The sequence below is a fragment of the Berkeleyomyces rouxiae genome, assembly GCF_048999995.1.
Source record: "Berkeleyomyces rouxiae strain 22BRR77 chromosome Unknown BrBRR77_ptg000009l, whole genome shotgun sequence".
Classification (NCBI taxonomy): Eukaryota; Fungi; Ascomycota; class Sordariomycetes; order Microascales; family Ceratocystidaceae; genus Berkeleyomyces; species Berkeleyomyces rouxiae.
This window is the reverse complement of record NW_027396499.1, coordinates 26725-50495: the sequence shown is the minus strand read 5'-3', so window position 1 is coordinate 50495 and position 23771 is coordinate 26725. Positions and strand designations below refer to the sequence as shown.

The 23771-nt window shown below is 47.5% G+C and overlaps 8 protein-coding genes across 8 annotated transcripts; 5 read left to right on the top strand and 3 right to left on the bottom strand.

Annotated features, from left to right (window-relative positions):
- Positions 1-2638: 2638 nt before the first annotated feature.
- Positions 2639-4593, top strand: BROUX77_006588 (uncharacterized protein; the record flags this gene model as incomplete). Its single annotated transcript, XM_073751589.1, has 4 exons — positions 2639-2981; positions 3038-3379; positions 3437-3537; positions 3598-4593. 4 exons carry the CDS (start codon positions 2639-2641, stop codon positions 4591-4593), a joined length of 1782 nt encoding a protein of 593 aa, XP_073602735.1.
- A 167-nt stretch (positions 4594-4760) lies between these two features.
- On the bottom strand, positions 4761-6891 carry BROUX77_006587 (uncharacterized protein; the record flags this gene model as incomplete). Its single annotated transcript, XM_073751588.1, has 4 exons — positions 4761-6329; positions 6397-6480; positions 6558-6577; positions 6669-6891. 4 exons carry the CDS (start codon positions 6889-6891, stop codon positions 4761-4763), a joined length of 1896 nt encoding a protein of 631 aa, XP_073602734.1.
- Positions 6892-8049: 1158 nt separating this feature from the next.
- BROUX77_006586 (uncharacterized protein) lies at positions 8050-8457 on the top strand (the record flags this gene model as incomplete). Its single annotated transcript, XM_073751587.1, has 2 exons — positions 8050-8237; positions 8301-8457. 2 exons carry the CDS (start codon positions 8050-8052, stop codon positions 8455-8457), a joined length of 345 nt encoding a protein of 114 aa, XP_073602733.1.
- A 204-nt stretch (positions 8458-8661) lies between these two features.
- Positions 8662-13899, bottom strand: BROUX77_006585 (uncharacterized protein; the record flags this gene model as incomplete). The annotated part of the gene is made up of 1 exon (XM_073751585.1): positions 8662-13899. One exon carries the CDS (start codon positions 13897-13899, stop codon positions 8662-8664), a length of 5238 nt encoding a protein of 1745 aa, XP_073602732.1.
- Positions 13900-14711: 812 nt separating this feature from the next.
- Positions 14712-15370, top strand: BROUX77_006584 (uncharacterized protein; the record flags this gene model as incomplete). The annotated part of the gene is made up of 3 exons (XM_073751584.1): positions 14712-14888; positions 14966-15277; positions 15341-15370. The coding sequence occupies 3 exons, from the start codon at positions 14712-14714 to the stop codon at positions 15368-15370; spliced, it is 519 nt and encodes a 172-aa protein (XP_073602731.1).
- A 483-nt stretch (positions 15371-15853) lies between these two features.
- On the bottom strand, positions 15854-17635 carry BROUX77_006583 (uncharacterized protein; the record flags this gene model as incomplete). Its single annotated transcript, XM_073751583.1, has 3 exons — positions 15854-16900; positions 16972-17233; positions 17310-17635. 3 exons carry the CDS (start codon positions 17633-17635, stop codon positions 15854-15856), a joined length of 1635 nt encoding a protein of 544 aa, XP_073602730.1.
- A 2875-nt stretch (positions 17636-20510) lies between these two features.
- Positions 20511-22250, top strand: BROUX77_006582 (uncharacterized protein; the record flags this gene model as incomplete). The annotated part of the gene is made up of 4 exons (XM_073751582.1): positions 20511-20622; positions 20696-21004; positions 21063-21463; positions 21519-22250. 4 exons carry the CDS (start codon positions 20511-20513, stop codon positions 22248-22250), a joined length of 1554 nt encoding a protein of 517 aa, XP_073602729.1.
- Positions 22251-22649: 399 nt separating this feature from the next.
- On the top strand, positions 22650-23684 carry BROUX77_006581 (uncharacterized protein; the record flags this gene model as incomplete). The annotated part of the gene is made up of 1 exon (XM_073751581.1): positions 22650-23684. One exon carries the CDS (start codon positions 22650-22652, stop codon positions 23682-23684), a length of 1035 nt encoding a protein of 344 aa, XP_073602728.1.
- Positions 23685-23771: the final 87 nt, after the last annotated feature.

Sequence of the window (23771 nt, the reverse complement as noted above, 5' to 3'; positions counted from 1 at the left end):
AAGTCCTTTAAGTTTTTGCTCATGTCAGTCAAGGAATCTTCAAGGATTTATCAAGGCAATACCACCTTGGGGCCTACTTCTTCGACTAAAGGCCCTGTTGTCTTTAGTCGCTCATATCACCTTCCAGCTATCCGGCTGATGAAGGTATCTCTCTAGTAACTGGGCTCCCTTCTTCCTTTCTTCCCGTCTCAGCATCTGTTACTATTCCAGGCGGTGCTATATTCTCGGTTCATGTCTTCGCTCAAGTTCGTGCTCTCACTCTCTTATGATACTTGTTACTGCCGAATCTTCTCAGCCTTAAATTGAGTTAGCTATGAATGAGTATTATGTCTTGAATTCTGCCAATGAATTAAAATTCATGCATTATATGGATCAAGTCGCCCATCGTTTCAGAATAACCAGAACCAAACTAACTCTATCTAACGTGCCATCTCTGTCTCCAAACAAGTAAAGGCTCCTTCCTCAATACAGAGTATATCGACTTGCTCCCTTCGGTGGACGTCCTATGTCTCGAGGCTAAATATCACCTTCTTTACAAGCTACTTGGCTTTTAATGGCCATAGCATCTCATCTCGAGGCCGCAAAGGGCATAACGTGATATCTGGGATATCCAATGAACAGCTTGTTGTTATGCTTCCGTATACTAGTAATCTTGGGTGTCCCTGGGACGCATCTATACATCCATTTATTTGATTGTTTGACAGAGCACAGCTGCGCGGTTCGGGTTGTGTTACTGGCTTGGGGAAAGTGAGTACCCTTGTGCATACATACAAGCCACACTATTAGCCCTTTGGAGAAGCATGAGAACATTCAGGTATTACTACCAGGTTTTGTACTCTCATACATCAAGTGCGATGGCGTAATATCTTCACCTTGGTCATGTTGCCAATCCAACTTGACAAAGCTCATGATTATTTGCCGTCATATCTAGCTTTTTCTTTCCTCTTTGTTTCCAAGTCATGTGGTGGAATACGTCCAATTGGGAAAAGCCAACTTTTGTTCGCTTCTCAGTGACACTGTTGACAAAGCTAGTTGCGATGGATTCTGGCAAGGGGAAAGTAACCGTAGCAAAATTGAAAAGAAGGCCATTGTTGTATGCAAGAAGTTCAATGTCGAATCGCAGGTCGCCTATGCGGCAAGGTCAGAGGCGTTGCATAAGACATTGGGGTACAAGCACGCGAGCCTGCAGAAACTTGATGAATAAAAGAGTTTCATTTTTTTGAAACCTTGATATTGAAACTAGGAGCTGGAAAACCTGCTACGTTGCTGTACAAAGCTGATTGACTGATTATCACGGTACCGCCGTCGCGGCTGTAACAAAGGTCTTTCTTTCATCAAAGTTAGGCAACTCTCCAGCGCCATAGCTTCATGATTAGTTCTATAAATATTGGCTGCCAAGGGGAAACTAAGCTTGTGGTAATAACCCTGTACCGATCATTCAGGTTTATTTGGTCAGAAAATTTGAGATTCTATGAATGCGACACACATTGACTCGGATGTCTTAGTCATAGAAATATAGCGCGCCATCAATCGTCGTGCAGACCGAAGCCGCCTGTCATACATATGGGAAATGCCACTACAGAGACAACAAGACTAAAACTAACGCATTATTTGGACAGCCAGGCGAAAATGGGGTAGGTATGTCATCGATACGTCCACTGTGCCTGTCACCCATCACTTGGCTTGGCGGTTGTTTGGGTATACTGACCGCTTCTAAGACTAGAGCTGTGTTCTTTTGTGGAGCTCTATGAGAGAAGACAAGCCTAATGCAATGAAAGCAAGCAAGCCGTCTAGGAATAAATATCGACATGAAACTTCTATTTATACCCAGTAATTTCAAGTTTGTTATGTGCATTTCTCTTGTTAGGAAAAGGGTATGAAGTGTACCGTTTCTTTCAATGGGAATAGATGTTAGAGGCAGTCTATGCCTATGTTACACAATCCTTTTGTAGTCGTTACACGATGTGGTACTTGGGTGATGGTCAAGAACAACTGAAAGGAAATGCAAACTAGCGGTGGGTAGTGATGCCCGGTAATTTCAGAGACTTTTTAGGGCTTTCTGTACAGATTTACTAGAAATGGCGGGTTTGAATCTAATCTACGGGTGATATCAAGGCTGGACTGTAGCCGCATGTATGTATATTGACGGGAGCCGGCGTGTCTTGCGATGACTCTAAGCCATGTCTCTCTAAAGTTCTAGGAATTCAGCTCGGTCTCTTGCCGTCAATGTCTCTTGTAGTCGGAGAATTTCGGCTCTTTTTAAAAATAATCCCAATAACATCTTTCGGTGGATGCATCGACCCGAGTCGGGCATCCCGCATTGCACATCTCAAGGTACTTTTTCAATGCGGTGGACGCAGGCACAGGGACATGTGCAAAACGAACTATATGTTAGCAATACAATTAAAGAGCAGAGAGTTGCTCGCAGAATATCCCGCATTTCCCGTGTTTGTCTGTCTTTTTGCAACTGCATACACAAACACCCAATCCTCTTCAACAGCTTTTATACTGGAGACTGATACAAATAAGCCGGGTTCGTTTCTTTTCGCCCCAAACTGACTTTATTTATTATCTATTCATCATGATTCACAAGACTTCCCTTTTCTCATGGGGCAATAACGCCAAAACGTCACAGTTGATGTATTCTCAAGACCGATTCTCAAGCCTCACTACCCTCAGCCCGGATACGACTCAGTCTATTATTTATAAGAGCCGACATACCGGACTAATTCGCCCTAGTCCTGTATACTCTGCCTCATCCTATTCTAGGCCTAGCCTAAGTTACAGCTTTTCGGAAAAGTCACCTAGCTTTGAGTTGACACAGTCATCCACATCATTGGCCATGAAAATTGACCATGATGCAAATGGAGATGAGGAGCGTCTTGTAGTCAATGATACCCAGGATATAAAATATCCACCAAAGCGTGAACGCATGATTATCTTACTATCGCTCTGCCTGAGTGTGCTTCTTATGGCACTTGGTTAGTCAGTTCACAGTCCCATGATAAAGACACCAATTCACACAATTCATACTTAGACAACTCCATCATTGCGACGGCAATTCCGAAAATCACAGATGACTTCGCAAGTCTGGAAGATGTTGGGTGGTATGGGACTTCCTACTTACTAGCTACTGCCTCTCTACAGCTCCTTTTTGGCAAGTTTTATAAGTTCTTCAACATCAAGACTGTGTACATCTCAGCTATCGTGATATTCGAAATCGGAAGCCTCATATGCGCAGTTTCCCCAACAAGTCTAATTCTTATTCTGGGTCGGACGATTTCCGGAGCAGGCGGCGCTGGTATTTTCTCTGGGGCTTTAGTGATCCTAGCCTACTTGGTACCTATTGAGCAACGCCCAATGTACGCTGGATATGTTGGTATGCATGACATCCCCCCGTTATATGACCAAATTGAGTTCTAACTTTTGAGGACAGGTAGTGTCTGGGGTATCGCCTCCTTAGCTGGCCCATTGCTTGGAGGGCTCTTTGCAGACAGCTTGACGTGGCGATGGTGTTTTTGGATTAACATACCAATAGTGAGTTTTACTACAAAACCTTTGTGTAGTTTCGGTTCCCTCCTAACCCATCCTCCATAGGGCATGGTCTCTTTAACTATATTGACCGTGTGGTTGAAGATTCCAAAGCACGAAACGCCAGCCCCATCCCTTGCATCTCTTGCAACCCATTTGGATCTTGCGGGAAACATACTCTTCATTCCGTCTGTTGTGTGCCTTATGTTAGCCCTGGAACAAGTGGGAACTAAGCCCCCATGGAGCTCCACACGCATTATTGGACTCTTGTCTGCATCTGGAGTTTGTTTTGTGATGTTTGTGGTCTTACAGCTTAGTCTCAAAGACAAAGCTACGATTCCGCTCAGAATCATGAAAAAAAGAGCAGTGTGGAGTGCCGCTATATTTACATTCAACTTGGGCGCTGCATATGTTGCTAGCGTTTATTATCTTCCAATCTGGTTTCAGGCAGTCAAGGGAGCCTCCGCACTTGAAAGCGGTCTCATGAACCTACCACTCCTATTGATAGTGGTTTTCTTCTCCGTCATCGTTGGCATGGCAGTTACAGCTACAGGACTATTTGCGCCCTTCATGGTGTTCTCCAGTGTTTTGATGACAGCTGGGTATAGCCTATTCGAAATCCTAGATCTGAACTCACCCCCCACACTGTGGGTAGGAGTTCAGCTAATCGCAGGAGCCGGTGTGGGCTGTGGTCTCCAGCTGCCTGTGATGGCAGCACAAAGTGTCTTGGACATTTCTGATGTGGCCACCGGGACTAGCACAATGGTGTTTCTCCAAACTCTCGGTGGCTCTATGTTTGTCGCAGTTGGCCAAACAGTACTTGCTCAAGCCTTGACCAAGAAGTTAGAGCAAGACGTACCCACGATAGATGCAAAGATGATTTTAAAAGTCGGAGCAGCGGCGGTGAAGAATCTGGGCACAGAGAGCGATGTAGGGCTGATTGTCATTGCCTACAACGAGGCCCTTCGAAAAGTCTTTATGGTGTGTGCCATCACAGCAGGAATCAGTACAGTTGGCTCATTAGCAGCTGATTGGAAAAACATACAGAAAAAGGTTGGTTAGCAATGAGAGAGTACAACAGGGACGGCGGGTCAGTTTAGAAAAAGAAAGCCGTGCGTGAAACAAAGAATATCATAATACGTGATAGGGGGAAATATATTGCGTAGCGTCTTGAGCATTCACATGTAGAGCTTACAGCCAGAGGTAACTAATAGTTGTATAGTTGTTACTTAATCATACTGCCATAGTTCGTAGCCAGCTTGAAGGCTGGCCTCGTTGAAAATATACCAGTTTGAAGCATCTTCGGCCAAGTCAGCAGGGCCCTGTTGACTAATCAAATCTACCGGCGAGTGCATGTTTCTCAATCGGGTTTCCAAGTTTGTGGCCAAGAGCTCACGTATGCTCGGCTTGAGTTCATTCGTGTTCCTCAGATTCTCGAGATGAATGGATGCATGTTCAATATCTGTGGCTTCGCCCATGCCTCCTTCTACGCCCTGAAGCACAATCAGTGCAGCCCATGTGATGACCACTAGGTCCCAGTTTGACCAGATAGACGAGTCGTTCACATGCAATCTCACTGCAGCTCTTGCTGATATCAACAGTTCATGTTGCTCGTTTGGCGTAATCTCATTGGCGAACAAGTTACAACCCCGAGCGGGATGGTAGATAGAAAGCACAAAAAGGCGATGAAGAACATACTGTCGGAACACCAGTTTCTTTTCATGTTCACTCTCATAGGCACGGCTTGAGAACTCAACTAGCCAGTCATCAAGTTGCCTGGCCCAATCACGAATCACGGCAGCATCAACTGCGGTGAAGGGAACTTGGGAAGTCTGTGGTTGCTGGGGATTCTGTATCTGGAGTGCAAGCGGTGTTGAGGATGTTCCAGTAGGGTCTGGGCTAAAGACGGACCAAACTGTCGGTAGGCCGCGTCCGGTAAAATGGGTTAGCCCCGTATGCATCATACGTGAAAGGCGATATAGCTGATCATGTATTGGTACTTGTAGTCGGAGAAACGGCGCTGTCATTGGAATCACCGGACAAGCTAATGCCAACGATGCGTGTTCAAGGTCGACAATCTGCAGGCCAGAAAACAGGAACCGCCACTCATGGCCGTGTATATTTACATCAGACTCAGATGGACAGTGATCCAAGAGTAGCCGGTACGCCAGGGAAATCCATAGACCGGTCTCTGTATTGACAGCCTCCCTCAGTAGTCCAGCCAAAATAAGACCCAAGATAGTTTGGAAGGCCCATTCTTCACGGAGTTTGGGATCTGCAGGAAGAGTACCGATGTCACTGTTAGGCACACACAGCTGGGAGATTGCGCAGCAAAGTACAGACAGATAGTCTGGCGAGAATATGGCCGCTTCTGCTGAGCCACGAACGCTAGAGCAAAATAACATGGCCGCCAAAAGCAATGGCCGGGGAGACGAGAAAGTCGGTTTTGATGGCAAGAAATGCAGACCAGGCATGGCATCGTGAAACGTCCGCCATAAGGTTTTGATTATACCACGGTCCCAGATGCAGGCTGAGACATTCGTATTGCAGGACTTTTTCAAAGTCATAACTGCCGGCCATAAAGCACAAAAGACGTCATTGTCAGGGCTAGAGGGTATATCGGTAGGTGCAGCCACATCAGATTCCTGGGCACTTGGCGGTGAATTAACAGCAAGGTCATCCAAGAGACCAAGATAATCTTCAATCCGCTTCAAACGGAACTCGACAGACCGATTGAAAGACGTCTGGTCCGGTTCTCGGGATTCTGAAGATGCAATGAGATCGCGGAGATACGAAGCCTACACAAACTCAGGTTAGCTAGTTTCCTGTATCGCTGCCAGTACAAAAATGCCGGGAACGACATACATTTGCCCGTGGCACAAAAACACAGGGGACTCCGGCCTTGAAACATCGCCGACAGGTTTCGCCGTTGTCAATTCTACACTTCATCTACATTGTCGCTAAGTGTCAGCCATTGTGTCATGCATAATCCATGATTCTTTACGGTGGTGTCGCTATTCACACACCTTTTGTTTTCTGCAGTTGACTGGCAAGGTCGATGCGATTAGTACTCTGTATTTTCTTCTTTGAACCTTGACTGTAAGCGAACTTGGAAAAACAGTTCCGGTGATACTTACGGCAGGCCTTCCGGGCTTTGGGCTGCAACGGGCTTCCGGGCCGGAGCGATCCTGATGAGCTCTTCACTCCATTATTGCCATTGTCATCAGCGCCGGTGTTGCTGTTGTTGGTGTCATTACTGGCGTTAACATTAGCACCTACACCAACATCCGAGTTTGAAATCGATGAGGTAAATGAAGCTGCTTCGACAGTCTCTTCTAAACGTGGCTTTAGCGATATCATGATTTCTGCAATAGATAGCAGGTGACTCAAGATCAAGTAATTGTAAATCGCTGATAGCGATCCGCTGTGCTTGTAAATGCGACAAGCGGATATCGGTGCAACCAGAAGTATAATCCGAATTCTTTGAAAGAATATTTAAGAGTACGCAAGACTAGCAGTGGCAGTATCTTGTCCATCTCAGAGTCCAGCATCAAGCCGACTCAAGTACCATGTTATGTCACATGGCCCTCGGTTTTTCCGGGTTTTACCGCCTTATCAAGCATCCCTGTGTTTAGCCATTAACAGCACCAAGTCCATGTAGGAATATTTGTGAGAAGCCCGAAGGAGCTGTTGGTGAGGATGGGATTCCGGTTTACATCCTATAGACAACTACACATAGGCGGGCTAAAGAGTTAGAGATAGGTGGGGGACGCTCCCCTGAGCAAGTGATTCCAGAAAAGGATTTGTCGATAACGTGTAATTACAACGGAGTCGATAGTGGTATTTGTTGAAATGCAGAGAAGTAGTTAACTATACACAACAGGAGTCAAGTTCAAGTTCACACTCATTTAGGGTTCGCACCAGTTAGAGCTAACCCAGCTTTCATAGCCTCATAATCTAAATCACGTGGGGAACTCGACTCTTAAATGCACGTCATACCCTCTAGACAATGTAAAATATCTTTTGGGGTGAGGGCGAATATGTCAGTGAATCGTTACTTCTCTTCTCTTGTTCTCCCTAGGTTCTATGTTCTCCCTCTCCCTGCCTTTGTATCCCAGGTCGTGGGAACTGTGGGTCTCCATGTGCACGTGCCCTTGGGTCACGTGTCATCATGTACCCTGGCTGTACCCTTACGCCAACTCAACAACATCGAATAAAGCCTAGTTATCACAAGTTTCTTCCACGTGGACTTTCTACGCATCTTTGCAATTGGTTTGGAACTGCCATATCGTGAATACTTAGCATCTGCTCTACCCTTGCAAGATATCTTTTTACTATCAAGGGTTCCGTTGCTCCCTCATTACTCTATCGACATTACAACTCCAGCACGCGACGAAGCGACTTAAACATATCCATTTGGATATCTACATAGCATCTAGGTCACGACAAAACGAAATGGCAGACATATCAGACCAGCCATATCATGTCAACTCGAGAACCGAGCCTGACGACCAACAAATGCAACGCCCTGGCGATAAGGGTTCTGATGATCTGGCATATGAGCGGGATTCTTCGTTAGCCATTCAATCCCAACAGACTTCTATGGGGGGGGTAGCAGGTGCATCTCCGGAAGAAATTCTTGCAACAGAGGTTGTTGAACAACATATGGATGCTGAATCACCCGAAATACGAGCAAAACTTCATGAGTGAGTACATCATCATGTCTTTGACGCCTGTTGTACGCGAAGTGCTGATGTTATAATCTACAGAGATACGAAAAAGCTGCAAGATTCTCTTCTCAAAACATTGCAGCGCATCGAAGCCATACAGTCTGAATACACTCGACTGGATAGTAATAACGTGTTTCTGCAAAAATATATTGGCGAGCTGATGAGCACAAATAATATTACAGGACAGAAAAAATGAAAGCATGCTGGTAAATATTTCAGCTAAAAAAGCAACCATGAGGCCGATGCCAGGCCAAGAAACAACGCTAGTCAGACAGAGATAAAAGGAATTTCGATCGTAATGTGGATAGTATTCTTGTCGGTTATGTGCTGAATGTGATGCCGAGGAGTGACGGCGTCGAGTGTGTGCAGTGGTGAGTGATGATGAAAAGGGGGAAGCAAGTTACCGTCTGCGCATATCTTTGCCTCGTTTGCGACCTTTTGATTTCTTTTTATCCTTGGGTATTTCTAAGGGTACACCTTCTAGAATCCAGCCCATACAGCCAAGCATGAAGTTATCAATTGTCTTGATTGGTTTTCCATAGGCGCTTAGGTCAAATTCAGCGACGATCTCGATCCCATTTGCCATGTCCATGGTACCAGGCGTGCCTGGGCCCTCGGATGGTGTGTTGGAAGGATGAGCAGATCGAGAATCATCACGGATTGCGCGCTCACTGAAATCGGCCTCGTCATCTTGAATTTCCTTCTCGGCCGCCCGAGCGGCAGTGACATCTTCGCGGTCTTCAACCTGTTCGAGCTGATGGCCAACCGACGAAGAATTCCCGCCTGTCCCACCCCCAAGAACTCTGTCCATGGCCGCACTGGCTGCTGCAATACCATCTTGTAAGTCGGCTTCAGGATCGTCCTCGTCAAGGGCATCACGCACTTTTACCCGATTGAAATAGTCTGTAGTGAAGCCTCCGTCCTGAATGACGACATCGTCAAGCATCTGTTTTTGACTAGCTTTGCGGAGGATATTGGACTCAATCGTGTGCTCACTGACAAGTCGGTAAATATGCACGTCGCGTGTTTGGCCAATACGATGGCACCGGTCTTGGCATTGCTTATCCATAGCGGGGTTCCAGTCCTGGTCATAAAATATAACTGTATCAGCACCAGTAAGATTGATACCCAGACCGCCAGACCGAGTGGATAAAATAAAGCACAAGATACGCTTATCACTATTAAACCGATCGGTGAGAAGCTGGCGTTGTTCGACTTTAGTAGCACCATCTAGTCGAAGGTATTTGTGGCCGTGAATATTGAGGAACTGCTCAAGAATGTCCAAGACACGGGTCATTTGTGTAAAGATTAAGGCACGATGTCCTCCCGCTTGTAGCTTGCGTAAAAGCTTATCAAGGGCCTGGAGTTTACCGCAATCATATTGGAGAAGTCGCTTATCGGGAAACTGGATACTCAGACGGATGCGCGCCTCGTGCCATGGGTCAAGGGGTGCTCTCGGGGAGATGAACGGACTCCAGCGCACAGGTTCCGAAAGCGCAAAGTCTGTTTTCTTCAGATAATTCAGATGCTGACGTCCTAGAAAGATATCTGACATATCTCGTGTAACTACCGCCGGAGTAACACAAGCAAATTTTTGAATAGATGTCTCAAGCTCGTCTGAGCGCTGGTTGACGTCTTTGATGATAGACTCAAGCAAAAAGGACTTCTTCTCGAACCACTCCATCAACTTCTGCGGGGAATTAGGTCGTTGGGTTCGGGGCCGCTCGTTTACGCCGAGGGTCAAAAAGTCGGTCAGATTTTTGCCGTAAATAGGTGTGCGCTGACGACGGAGGGCATTGAGATAAACGCAGTGTTGAAGCTCCTCGAACCGACCCCATCGAGCGGATCCCTCCAGAAAAGCAAGACTTGTCTCGGCGGTTGTAGGAACCAGTGTGGAAGATGCTAACTTTGCTCTCTGCTTTTGAATCTCGCGGAAATCCATCAATTCATCCTGAGCACTGAGTTCCATGATCCGTCGCGCATGTTCCGACGAAATTCTTTCATGCTCAACAGGAACAAGATTAAGAAAAGATAGACTGACTGAAGACATTGAGTCCAATGGAGAGAAGAGACGCCTGACCACCTGTTCGGTCCAAACAAAATCGGAGGCCACACTCTTCTCTAGACGAAGGGAAGTCTGGATAGGTCGGTCGACAAACAGATCGGGGTGGTTACAGACTTTTCGCAATTGCATCAAGCAGTTGATGATCGAAAGGTAGTTTCCGCCAGCGAGTGTTGCCCTTGTATCACTACGCGCCAGGAAACCATCGTATAGTTCACGTTGCCGTTTGGATAAACGGCAAAACACAACATGTTCATACTTGGCGGGCATTTGTTTCTCGACATCAGCCTTGAGACGGCGTAAAAGATAAGGCCGAAGGACCTTGTGAAGCTTGGAAATAATGGCTCGCCCTTCTTCATCTAGTTGCTCTTTACCGTTTTCCAAGATCTGAGACTCTGGCTTTGCAAACCAGTCATGAAACTCCTGAAGGTCGGCAAAGCCCCCTACTCCGTTCTCAGATGGCATAAGGAAAAACAAAAGTGACCAAAGTTCTGTCAAGTTGTTTTGTAACGGTGTACCAGTTATTAGGAGGCGGGCTTGCGTATTGAATCCCAATAGCGTCTGCCACCGCATCGACTTAAAGTTTTTGATGTTATGGGCCTCGTCAAGGATAAGATAATGCCACTTCCGCCGCCGGAATACCTGATTATCCTGAAGCACAAGTTGGTAAGATGTAATGCAGACATTCCAAAGATCGTCGTTGTTCCAACCATGTCGCTTGCGCCGTCGCTCCTCAATGCTACCATAGTAAGCCATTATTTTGAAGCCCGGGCACCACTTTTTGAACTCCATTTCCCAGTTCAACATGACACTAGTTGGGACAACAACCAAGTGTGGCCCCCAGATACCATGGTGACACGCAAGATGGGCAAGCAAGGATATTGTCTGAATGGTCTTTCCCAGTCCCATCTCGTCGGCTAGGATACCGTTTGTGTTATTGGCATACAAGCCAGCAAGCCAGTCTAGGCCATAGTGTTGGTACTCCCTGAGTTTTCCACGAAGAAGAAATGGGATTTCTGTTTTTGGTGCATCTTCGGGCGTCATAGAGGGCGATCGGCTTTGAATGGGCCGGGGAGAGGGTGGGACATCTTGTGACATCTGGTCCGGCATGTCGCTTCTTGATTCTTGCACGGGAAGATCAAGGTCACTAGTGACATCTCTGGTTGTAACAGGTCCATTGGGTTTCATAAGCGGTTTGGGATGCTTAGGGGAAGTAATGTGGTTCGGTTCCAATTGATCAAAATGTGTAGGCAGTAGCGTATTGACAAATTTCTCTGATGCAGACACAGCAGAGACCGCATTGACAATTGGATCTTGAGAAATAGGTGGTGTCCCAGAATCAGGGATGGGAGAACCTTTAGCCTGAGAAAATATCGGGTTAGTATGGGCCATGAATGATGATGGGAAGAAAAGGTTTACATTTTGTTCGACCAGGGTACATTCCCTATCTGCATTCTTATTATCGATCCAATTTTGGGAAATCGGAGTCAAGCTCAGGCTTTCATCATGCTTGACTATCATACCGCCGGTGTCATTGGTGGTTACCAGCTCAATATCTGTCTCTCCCATTGTTGCATTCGACTTATAGTCATCTGGTGACTTTTCTTGTCTGAAAGTTAGAAGTTCGTTTTTTCCAAAGAGCATGCCGAGAAGGCCAGTCGTGGCATCGCCTTCTGAATCAGAATCATCGTCTGAGCCAGTATCAACATCTGATTCATTTTCCGACATGTCACTAGAGCCAAGGTCGTCATCCATGTCAATGGATTCGTCTGAGGTCTCTGCATCATCGGCCTTGATTACGACAGTATTTTCGTCGGGACTTGCTCTATCAGAAAAATCAGGGAGGCTGGAGTATTTCGCACGAAGTTGCTCAGTCGTAAGGTTTTCATCGTCGGCGTCATCGGCATCGACATCGGGCTTTTCACTACCAGCATCTTCGGAGTACATCCTGGTATCGGATTCGTTACCGCTGTCGCTCATCTCGTCGTCGTCCACTTCACTTGCGCTGGTTTCCAAATTGTTGACATCATTATCAGACGACACGGCAGAATCAGTCATCATATCCATGGCGTCACCTAGGTCGGGTCTCACAAGAGGACTGACAACAGCACCTTCAATATCGCTATCGCCTTCGCCCATGGTGTTTCGCCGGGCCTGAAGCTTTTGTTCCGACATATTGACCGCTTCATTTAGGGCAGCCTTGACTCGCTTTTGCTCCTCGGCTTCCCATTTTTCTAGGCGTTTCTTGTTGACTTCGACACGGACATTTTCCCACATGCCTGCCATGGATCTCATAACGATTCGATATTTAGCAATATTCCGAACATGTGCCTCGACCTCCAGCTGATGGTCAGACTTGGGCTGTCTACGAACCCACTCGTCGCGACATGCTTCGGCGAGCTTCTTTGCAGTGAAGCGATGACGGGCTTGTTCGGCAAACATTAGGCGACGAAAGTTTTGAGAAGCCTTGACAAGATGGTCATAGTGTGCCCACTGGCGCGGAGGCTCATCGGTGGTCTCGGGAACAAAAACCGAACAGCGTTCCTGTGACAGTAGACCGCCAGGCTCCAGCTCATCTTCAATGCGCAGAATAGCCTGGGCATCACTTAACGCCATCTCCTCTGTGTAATACGGACTATCATCGGCAGTGACGAGCCCACCATCTTCAACAGAGCGAGTTGCGGCAACATTCCAAAACTCTTCGAAAGATGAAGCGATTCGATTGTGGAGGGGGACTTGGGCGGGATGTACCAGCGGAATTTCGGTATGTATGAGTGTAGTGTTGCGTAGTTTTCGAGACGATGTACGTTGTGGTCGATCTGGGCTTGGTTGGGAGCGAGAGACTAGGGAAATCCGGGTAGTTCGGGTAGCTCTCGAGGACTGGCGGGTGGGTTGAGGTGTGGGCGACGGCGAACGCCTTTGGGAATTTCTAGAAGCTGGCCGAGTATCGCGTGTGGGCAGGTTCCGAGGGGTTGAACGGGTGGCGGTGGGCGGCAGTAAACTGGGCGTTGTCCGACCTGATCTCCGGCCACCGGACATGGGCGTCTGGTGCGAGGTTGCGCCTTGCTTCGAGGCAGCAGAGGGTGTAGAATCAGCGCGCAAGATTCGCGTGGCAATAGACTGCGGGGCAGAAGGGGGCGACGGGGAGCTTGTGGTAGCAGTGCGCTGCAGCAACTGCACAGTGCTGATGCGGCCGGATTTTCGGCGGCCGTTTTCGACAATTGTGGTTGGGCCATCGGCAGCGGCGTTCTTCCATGGGGGCGACTCGACCTTCTTGCGCGGCTGTGAGTTTTTGGTGGGAGTGACGTTGCCATTGGGAAGAGCATCAACGCGACGGCGCTTTAGCGGGCGGTCTTCGGTGGAGGTCGGCTCGGCAGGAAGTGCGGGTGGTGCGGGTGGTGCGGGTGAGGCGAGGGATTCCGACCTGCAGCCATTTTTAGCAGCCTGGCTGGCATCTTCAGCGCGCGATGATGAAAAGTCCAGTGGAGGTGTTGGGGTTCGAGGTCGCGAATCGGAGAGCGGCGAAGTTGAGTGTTGGGGGGCGTGTAAACCTTCAGACGACGCGAAACCGGTCATAATAACCTGTTTTGGTAGTGGCTTTGGCGGCTAGATGGGGGATGCTTGGGCGCCGTGACAGCTGAAATTGGCGGATCTTGCGGCAAAAAGGGTGTCGGTCGAATCGTCGCAGTTCAGCCAGTATTGTGGTGAAGTTTCAGCATGGCCAAGGCTCTGTAGGGAAAGTTATGGCGAAACAAAGATGGATTTGCGGTGATGTGTGTGTGTGGACAAGGCGAAAAAAAATTGTGATGGAAAGGCTGCGAAGTTGAGGATTGGTAATGCAGAGAAAAGGCCTGATTTGATGCCTTGCTTAGGGTGGGAATTTTGGACATGGAAGCATGGGTCACGGGTACCTAGGATTGTGTGGTAGAGTTGCTGGCATTCCAAGGAGCCAGAACACGAAGAATCGAAGTTGGTGCCTTACCTAGTGAAATGTTCAACTAGCTAACTAGTCAGTCAACTATGTGGTTAGTTGCTACAGTGGTGGTTAGTGGAGATCAAGGCTCAAGACAAGATAACTGCCGCAACACCAATACCAATAGCTTACAAGCCCCCACTCTTTTCTCGCCCAAAAAACTCTCAGCCTTGCCTGCCTGTCTTTCCCGGACCCACATCCATCGTCACTTCTCACAATCGTGAGGCCCCAGCCCATTCACTCATGACATGAAATCTTCGTCTTTATTCCCCGTCGCTGTGACCAGAAAAACGCCTCTTGTTTACTTTACTCGCCTAGACTAATCGCGCCCAGCATCTTCGGCCACGGTGAGTCTGCTCAAATTGCTGCTTCAATTGACTTCCCCTCTAATCACTCTCTTTTTTGTTCACTCTAGATGGTCCCTAACCGCTTGATCACTCTTCGGGCGCTTCGTGCTTCCAGCACACGGCTGCCCATGATTCAGAAGCGCACTTTCCTCCCCGAGTCCATTGTCGGTCGCTCTGCCATCGACAAGCACTACTCCGAGGAGACCCAGCGCAAGGTTTTCACCGAGCTGGAAGATCCCGAGATGGCAAGTGATGGACGCAGGCATAGAGTCCGGCCTGTCGGCACGTGAGAACCAAGACTAACCAGGCTTCATACTGATAGAACGGTGGCTACATCAACCCTCCCTACATCAAGCACCAGTTCCGTGATCCCTACGGCGACTGGTGGGACAAACAGGAGCGCCGAAACTTTGGTGAGCCGATTCACGAAGATAATGACAGACTCGCGATTTTCTCTCCCTACGAATACACCTGGACAACTGCGGGCAAGGGCGCAGTCATGTTTGCTGCTGTAACTGCTGTCTTCCTTGCTGTAATCTCGGGAGTCTCCACGATCTACCCAGACAGAAAGTCATACCCGCGTGAGTTCGAGGGTGGACTGGAGAGAGAGCTGGGTGGTCCTGGGGCCAAACGCGTACGTTGTTTCCATCGAGTCACAAACTCTTTCTCGTACGAATCGCACTCTAACTTCCCACAGGCAAGAATGGCTGGTGACCCAGACCCGTGAGCCCATAGACTATTTTTTGTCCATGAACACTTGGATGAAGCTGGCCACAGAACAGACCTACCTATATCAACCAGAGTTGTAGTACAGTATACACTGGGACAAGTCCCCAGAGAATTAAATTTCGTAGTAATAACAAAAGCTATTAGTTAGTTATGCTACCGACAAACACGGTTTAGTTCAAAAAGTGCGGAACTTGTGGATTTCAACGCCAAATAGAAACATGGCTCATGTAATTCTGTAAACGCCAGGACAAGTCATATCATGTCATAATGTAAGAGCAAACAATTTGATTAACTAATTATACGAATTGAATCATTAACCCCATAACCAATTAGTGCTATTCAACACCCAGCCACACACGCCTAGCCCACTCCAACTCCTTTCTCATCCAACAAACTACTGTACATTGATATCCACACGTGTACATATATACATGGCTGTGTGTAGCTACCCGTAACTGGTCAGTACAAGCCCTAGAAGAGCTTAGTCCTCCACAAGAGAAAGCTCAATGTAAGGGGTTCCTTGGAAACCCCCAGGCATAGAGTATGTGAAATTCCAAAACTCGAAGTCGCGTATGGGCTTGTCGGCACCGCCATAAGTACCAGCAAAGTCTAACGAGTGCGTGAGATTGACATTGCCCTCAGCAGTCACAGTGATGCCAGGTACGTCATCCCAGCCGCTGTAAGTTACCTTGTCAGGTGATGAAGCAACGACGAAGCTGAAGATCGAATCCGCGGTGCCGTTAGGGTAGGTGAGTTTCAGCTTGTTAGGGGCGACATCAACCTGCAGAGACATTTCCGTCGAGTACAGCGAGATAAACATGATCTCGTCACCGTTCTTCCACTGGACAACAGCAGGGTTGAACGATGTTGGTGAGCGGGCTGGGCCACCAATAACATCCTCGTTGAATGCCTCGGCTCCAATTGTGATGTTTTCGGAGAGCCAGGTTGTGATGTTGCGGGGATAGTAGTCGTAGGGGGGGTAGTATGTCGAAGCTGTAAAGGTGTGTTCACCACTAAAGGTTGACAGCCCCTTGATAAGATCGGCAGGTAGTAGAGACTTGTGATAGTTGCCCAGAACAGCAAACAGGGGCGCATAGGCATAGTCCGCCATGTGAGACATGACGTAGGGCTTTTCAATGAGCGACGACTTGTCTTTGCCAATCAGGATGGAGAACCACAGCGACATTAGCGAGACATAACGGTTCATGTCATAGCCATATGAGCGATCCCAAGGACCAGCCATGTTCTTCATGCCAGGGTGCCAAAGCTTGGAGACAGCCTTCCAAGTTTCAAGAAGCATGCGAGGCCCGTTCTGTCGCATGATGGAGTCCTCGGGGAGGTATTTTGACCACAGGAGCATTCCGTACAGCGAAACACCAGTGTAGGTTCCCGAATTAAACTCGGAAAGGGTGTTGTTGCGATTGAACAAGTCAATGATGTCCTGTGCATACTTCTCGCCTCCGGTGGTCATGTTGGCCTCACCAAGACGGCGGCCAGTCCAGCCTGAAGCAAAGGCACGCATAATAGACTGCAGTATTAGTGTGTTAGCAAGAGGCATGAATGAATTCGAGGGAGCGAGGAAAGTGTGACAATGCTTACAGGATTGCTATATGAGGGGTACAAGTTGTCATCATCCACACCACCGACGCGATACTCGTCGCCCTTGGTGGCATTATGTAAAGACTCAAGGATGAGATCTTGAGTTCCATTGCTCAGCAGATGAGGGAACTCCTCCATCATCATGATGAAGGTCGTGCCAATGAAGCCACGCCAATTGGGGTCCCACGACCCATACATTGTGGGCGGGTAATGCGGAGAGCCAACCTCGGGTTCTTCAGGCTCTTGTTGGTAATCACCATACCTAGACAGAAAAAAGTCAATCTCTGTGAAACTATTTCACTTGAACACACGATGGGGGAGAACAGGGATCGTCTTACCATTGATCCTTGGGATCTTTAAACTGGCCACTGATAATGTTGGTAATGATATTCTCGGCGTTCTTGACATCAGACTTGCGATTGCGAGCAAGAAGTCCAAAGGCGTACCACGCAGAACTGCGAGTCTCATGACGGAGGGCAACGGCAGCACTAAAGTCGTACAAGTAACCAGCCTTTTCATCATAAAAGTCATCCATCCAATTCATAGACTCGTCAAGGAGTTGCTGCGCATTCTTGCCTAGCTTAAGCTTGGAAGAATGGGCACCAACATCAGCGACAGCCAGCGCGGCTGTACTCAAGAGACTGATCTTGCTGAGAATAACCATGATTGAGAGTAAAAGGAACAATTGAGAATGGGTGAAGTAGGGCTAACCGATGATTAAAGGGCCAAGGGCTTAAACGATAACGCTAGAGATTGTAAAAGAGCTCGAAGGTGGAAGCTTGGTCATTTCTTCAAGTAATACAAGACAATACCTTCAATCTGGGGACAGCAGCCTAATTATACATGTCAAAAACATGGCGATGGATTTCTAGAACCAAAGGTGTGGGTGTTCTGGTGATTGGACACATGACCATCCGTATCGTGGGATCCGGGCAGGGCGCAATGGATCATGGTTAGCTGCCACTCTCCAGATGGTTATCTGCAGCTTGTACACATTCGGCTCAATCCCCATGATTGGACTCCGGAGTAGTTAGCGGCTAAACGGTCTATAGCAGATAGGAAGCTGTCCTCGTCCGGGCTTTTCTTGCCGGGCTAGTAAGAACCCGTCTATTAAGTGTATCCGGTTAATGGTAGGATGGGCTGCTCCGAATATATCTTGCGAGAACCGGGCATTTACAGCCAGCCACTCTGGCTACCAAATGTATCAAGGGAGTCTGAACTATAGGATGACAAGCAGCTCAAACTGGTAGTCTGAATTCAACAAGAACAAGGATATGTTGCTTGAGTTGAAGGCGGCCGATTCTACTCCTGTGACATCCTAACGAGCTAATAGCGGAAAGAAAAGAACTCTAGTAATTCACGAAGGAAGCTTAAATTGTAGCATGGCCCGGGCCGGATTTGGCCGACAATCTGGAGTTAGTTAGTTAGTCACGCACAGGAGCTTGTAGCTTTGGAGTCAAGTGTAGTTACATATGCATATAACTATGTACGTATGTACATACATACAACCGTACGTGCAATGTAATGTGCTTATCATGAGCCAAATTGTCTGGAGTAGCTAGCTATCTAGTGGATTTATTGGCTGGATCATGGCATAGTTAGTCTAAAGCGTAGGTCAGATGTCTAATTGAACCAGCGAGAACTTCGCACAATGCCCGCCTTAGTATCTGATAAATGTGCCTAGCACTGTAGATTAGATGTCTAAGTAATATATAGCCATGCTACCGCTCTGTTACCAACACTCGCCTTACGTCTACATGCTATGAATCACATGGGGTTGGCCCCTCTACATGGCCATAGCTTCTGGGAGTCGATTTTGGCTTGGCAAATGTCATGCAAAGAATAAAAGACCCTAACCCCAGTAGGTACAGTTAGCTGCCATAAGTTCGTCCCCACTTTGAAAAACTTAGCGAAATTCTTAACACCGTGGTAATCATCACTTCAACTTGAGCCACGACAGCTTTTCAACAAAATAACTTCAGAACGCCTTTTTTGTGGCATTACATGCTCCAATCACTAGAGAAGCCAGAATTATATTCCCGGAAGCAAAAAAAGCGATGGTTGCGCTTTCACAGGAAGAAACATCGGCAATGTCCATTGCGAAAAAGGCTCAGATAAACCACAAGACTTCACCCATATACTTCAAACCGCCAACAAAACTTCCACACCGAAGGCTAAGCTCCAATATGGATATCCACAGAAGCGCAATTCATTCAACAGTTGATCTATCATGTCACCTTTCAATAATGAACGCTTAATCGCGTAGGAAACCCTTCAGAAAACCTAGACCGTTCCGACCCCCGAGAAACCGACCAACTTGATGTTTCTTTATATTACACGGGCAAATGGAAAGATTTTTAAATCAAAGACATGCTACTGATAGAAAAATGATCAGGATACATGGACATCAAGCTTGCATCAAATATATCAGAATGTTCATTGAGTTATGGCGTCTCAGAGTTCGGGCAAGTTTCGTGATTCTAGTTGATTATCACTATCAAATACCACGAACCTCTTCCAAGCTTCATAACCTTTTTCGTCGAAACACTGGGAGAATTCTGGAGAGATGGATTTATGCGGAAGGCTTTATCCTCCAAAATGCCGTGAATAATTCAGATGGTAGAGTTGAACTCCGTCGTTGCATCGAGAAAATATAGATAGAGATTTTACAGCCTCTGATTTTGGGGCGAATCACCTCATTAGAAAAAGGATCGTAAATCTGCCCCTAGCCTTGGGTTAGTATATCACATCTTGCAGAGTAGAAGCAGAGCTTGAATTTCGTATAAAGAACATACGAATTGAATTTCATATGATTGAGAAAATTCTACACAAGGATGCATCATCATCCAACCCCATGGTGGTTTGGTCACTAGTGGGGACAAACTTGTGGCAACTTACTGTATGGTACATCTGAGGTAGCCTTACTTGCATTCGGTTGTACATTGTTCGTTATACAGTTGCACACCCCACGGCCCCTCTTTCTAGACTTCGGAAAAGCGGTCTTCTTTTCCGTGAAATTCTCACGTGAGAGTGGCCACATGATGGGGTCGTAGTAGAATTTTGGCCGGCAATCCTCTGGTAGACTAAAACCCGGTCGAGTTCCCCGATCCTTGGATTCAAAGACAGTTATATTGCCGGACCAGTTTAGCGCTGTTAGCCACTCAGGGTTTGCCAAAAGACGGCTAAACTTGGCCGGGTTCTATCTCCTTGATAAGGAGAGGAGAATAGTATCAGTGGCACTTACAGCCAATTCACGGTTCCAGTGAACGGGAACCACGAGATAGGTCTGGGGTAAAGTGTGGCAGGGAGGTGTGGTGGGCGTGGAAGCGAATTGAATTACTTATGCTACGTCCTGCTACCAAATACATAGCGGAGTGTGTGACGGGACCGGACGGCGAAGGAAACCTGACGCCAAAGTATATAGCTAACGGAAATCGTCCCCTTGTTGGATCTTGGCCGCACTTTCTTCAATTCTCTCAACAACCTTTCCAACAACTTCATTTTCTTTTCTTGCACTCTTCTGATAGTACCTATCGACCATGACAAGTTCAAAGCTGACCCCAGTGACCTCCAAAGAGGTCGACGTCAGAGCTAGCCTGGAGGCACAAAGCGGAAATGGTGACGCAGACGCACTACGTCTTGCGCAAATGGGTAAGAGTTTCCATAGCAAAAAGCAACAACTACTCATATGCTAGCAATAGGCAACATGCTAACATGACCCAAGGCCACCAACAGGAGCTTAAACGTCACTTTGGCATCTTATCTCTAATTGGATTGGCATCGACAACAACGATCTCATGGACTGGTCTCGGTCTAGCCTTGATCACAGAGATTGGCGCAGGTGGCCCAGGAGCCGTGATCTACGGCTTTATCCTCGTCACAGTCTTGCAGTGTTTCCTTGGTGCATCTCTAGCCGAGTTTGTTTCTTCGTATCCAACGTCAGGCGGTATGTATCACTGGATTGCAGCTGTGGCTCCCAAGAAATATAGCGGTACACTATCGTTCCTCACTGGCTGGTTTAGTGTTTCTGGATGTAAGTCGGCCATGTTTCAAGGACCTGTTGTTACATTCAAATGCTTACCTATACGCAGGGATCTTCACTACAGCCTCTACTAATCTCATGTATGCTCAACTACTCATGGCGCTGGCCGCGTTGTGGCACTCCGACTTTGAGATCAAAACATGGCACACTTTCTTGGTGTTTCAGTTCCTCAACATAGCTACGTCAAGCGTTGTCATGTTTGGAAACCGCATAATTCCAGCGCTTAACAAGTTCTCATTGTTCTATCTGCAAATCAGCTGGATCGTGGTCCTTGTGACTGTTGTTTCATGCTCACCCAGCTACCGCGACGATAAATTTGTATTCCGTACGTGGATCAACAACACGGGCTGGGAGAACAATGTGATATGCTTTATCACAGGTCTTGTGAACCCGCTTTATTCGCTTGGTGGTCTCGATGGCATCACTCACGTCACCGAGGAAATGCCCAATGTATGTTGCTCTGTACCATGAATCTCTTGATTACCAACGCTAACTCGTAACCCAGCCTTCGCGAAACGCCCCTCTTGCCATTGCCATAACATTATGCATCGCATTTGTCACAGGCTTGACATATTTGATTGCGCTCATGTTCTCCATCCAAGATTTTGACGCCCTCACCACCACCAACACTGGCCTGCCTCTAACCGAGCTCTTCCATCAGGCTACCGATTCCGTTGGCGGTGCTTTCGGGTTGACCTTTATCCTCTTTATTGCTCTTGGACCATGCATGGTATCCTCACAGCTGTCAACCAGTCGTGTTGTGTGGGCTTTTGCTCGTGATAAAGCACTCCCTTTCTCCTCAACAATCTCAAAGGTGTCCAAGCGTTTTGTGGTGCCCATTAACGCTCAGTGTGTCGTTTCGGCCGTTGTTGCTTTGCTCGGTTGTCTCTATTTGGGATCATCTACAGCCTTCAACTCGCTTCTTGGAACTGCAGTCACCGTCAACAACATTGCATATATGTTCCCAATTGTGACTAATGTTCTCACAGGCAGAAAGAACATGCACAAAGGAGTCTTTCACATGGGCGAAGGACTTGGCTTTTTTGTTAACTGCGTGACCATTGCTTGGTTGACATTTGCCATTGTGTTCTTCTCGTTCCCATACGTCAAGCCCGTGACGGCGAAGAACATGAACTACACTTGTGTAGTAATTGGTGGCCTGACAGTACTTATCACGGGATGGTGGATGAAGGCAGGAACAAAATATTCGGATAACATGGAGAAAGCAAGGGAGTGAGTGAATGGTCACGATTGGCAAGGTCTGGGGGAGACGTGACTAGATAGGCATGCTCTGATAAATGCTTCAATTTTACACAACTTAATGAATATTAAATAACTGCATTCAAATTCATGGCAAAGGCGATCAATTTTCCCAGGCAAGCCGTGATAGAAGAATGCAACTATGGGTTTATGTTGCAGACAAATCAATTCCGATTTCGTAAAAGAGTAAATAAGCCGTATTAGTCATCTATGTGTACACGCTTCTACCAGTGATTAGTACACATTTGTTGCCAAGTGCCATTTATGTTTGTGTGCACATGTATAAAAGGCTCATCTAGCCGGTTGTATCTACAGACTCCTCTCCAGGAACGCAAACTCCCTCCAGTCTTCTTTTTCCCTCCACTACGCTCGCACTATGTCTTCACAGAAGAAGCATCACATTGTCGTTCTGGAGGCTGTCAACTCGCCCAAACTCTCGTTTGAGTTTCCCCATACCATCGAGTACCACGAGATTAGTACAAGTGAAGATATTGGGGAACGAATCAAAAATGCTACCATCGTCATAGCCAGCACCACGCCCATCACAGCCGCCCACTTGGCCATGGCGCCAAATCTGGAGTGCATCGCCATCACTGCCACTGGCATTGAGTTTGTCGACCGCAAACTGTTCGCCGATTCTGGAATCACTGTCACCAACTGCCCCCAGAGCAATGTTAACTCCGTGAGCGAGCATTGCTTAGCCTTGTACTTTGCCTGCCGTCGCAAAATAGTACATGTTCACAATGATGTTGTCGGCGAAGATGGGGCCTGGCTTCAGCAACGAATCATGACCTCTCTCTGGGAACAAGGCCCGCCACTTGGATGCGGCCAGGAAACCCTGGGAATCATTGGCTATGGTTCCCTGGGCAAAAAAATCGAAACTCTGGCTCGTGGTGTTGGATTTGGGAAGATACTGGTTGCAGAACGCAAGGGGGCCTCTTCACCCCGGGTCGGACGCACACTTTTTGATGACGTCATCCAATCTGCCACCACGATTGTAGTATGTTGCCCTAAGGGCCCCGATACAATTGGGTTGATTACATCCAAAGAGTTTGCCAACATGAGACCAGAGGCTTTGATTCTCAATGTTGCCCGCGGGGGTATTGTTTGTGAGAAATCATTGGCCGAGGCTCTCCGATCCAGGAGAATCTTTGGTGCCGGGATTGATGTCCTTGAGAAAGAGCCAGCAGGGCGGGGCACGTCGCCGCTCATTCCTGACCCCGCAAGTGGAGAAGAACCAATTCCCAACCTGACCATCACCGCGCATGTAGCGTGGTATTCGTCTCAAACCCGAGTAAATTTAAGGCGCATGTTGGAAGTTGGTGTCGAGGCTCATGTGAGGGGAGACTTGCTCGATAGTCCAGAGGCAAAGGCAACGGCTGTGGTTTACAAAGGTCAAGTTCTTAGGTAATGTTGCGGTAACTAGTTGGTTGCTTCAAAGGAATAAACATTATCCACCATCTCTCAGATTAGCCTCGAGTTTCTATGAGCAAATCCG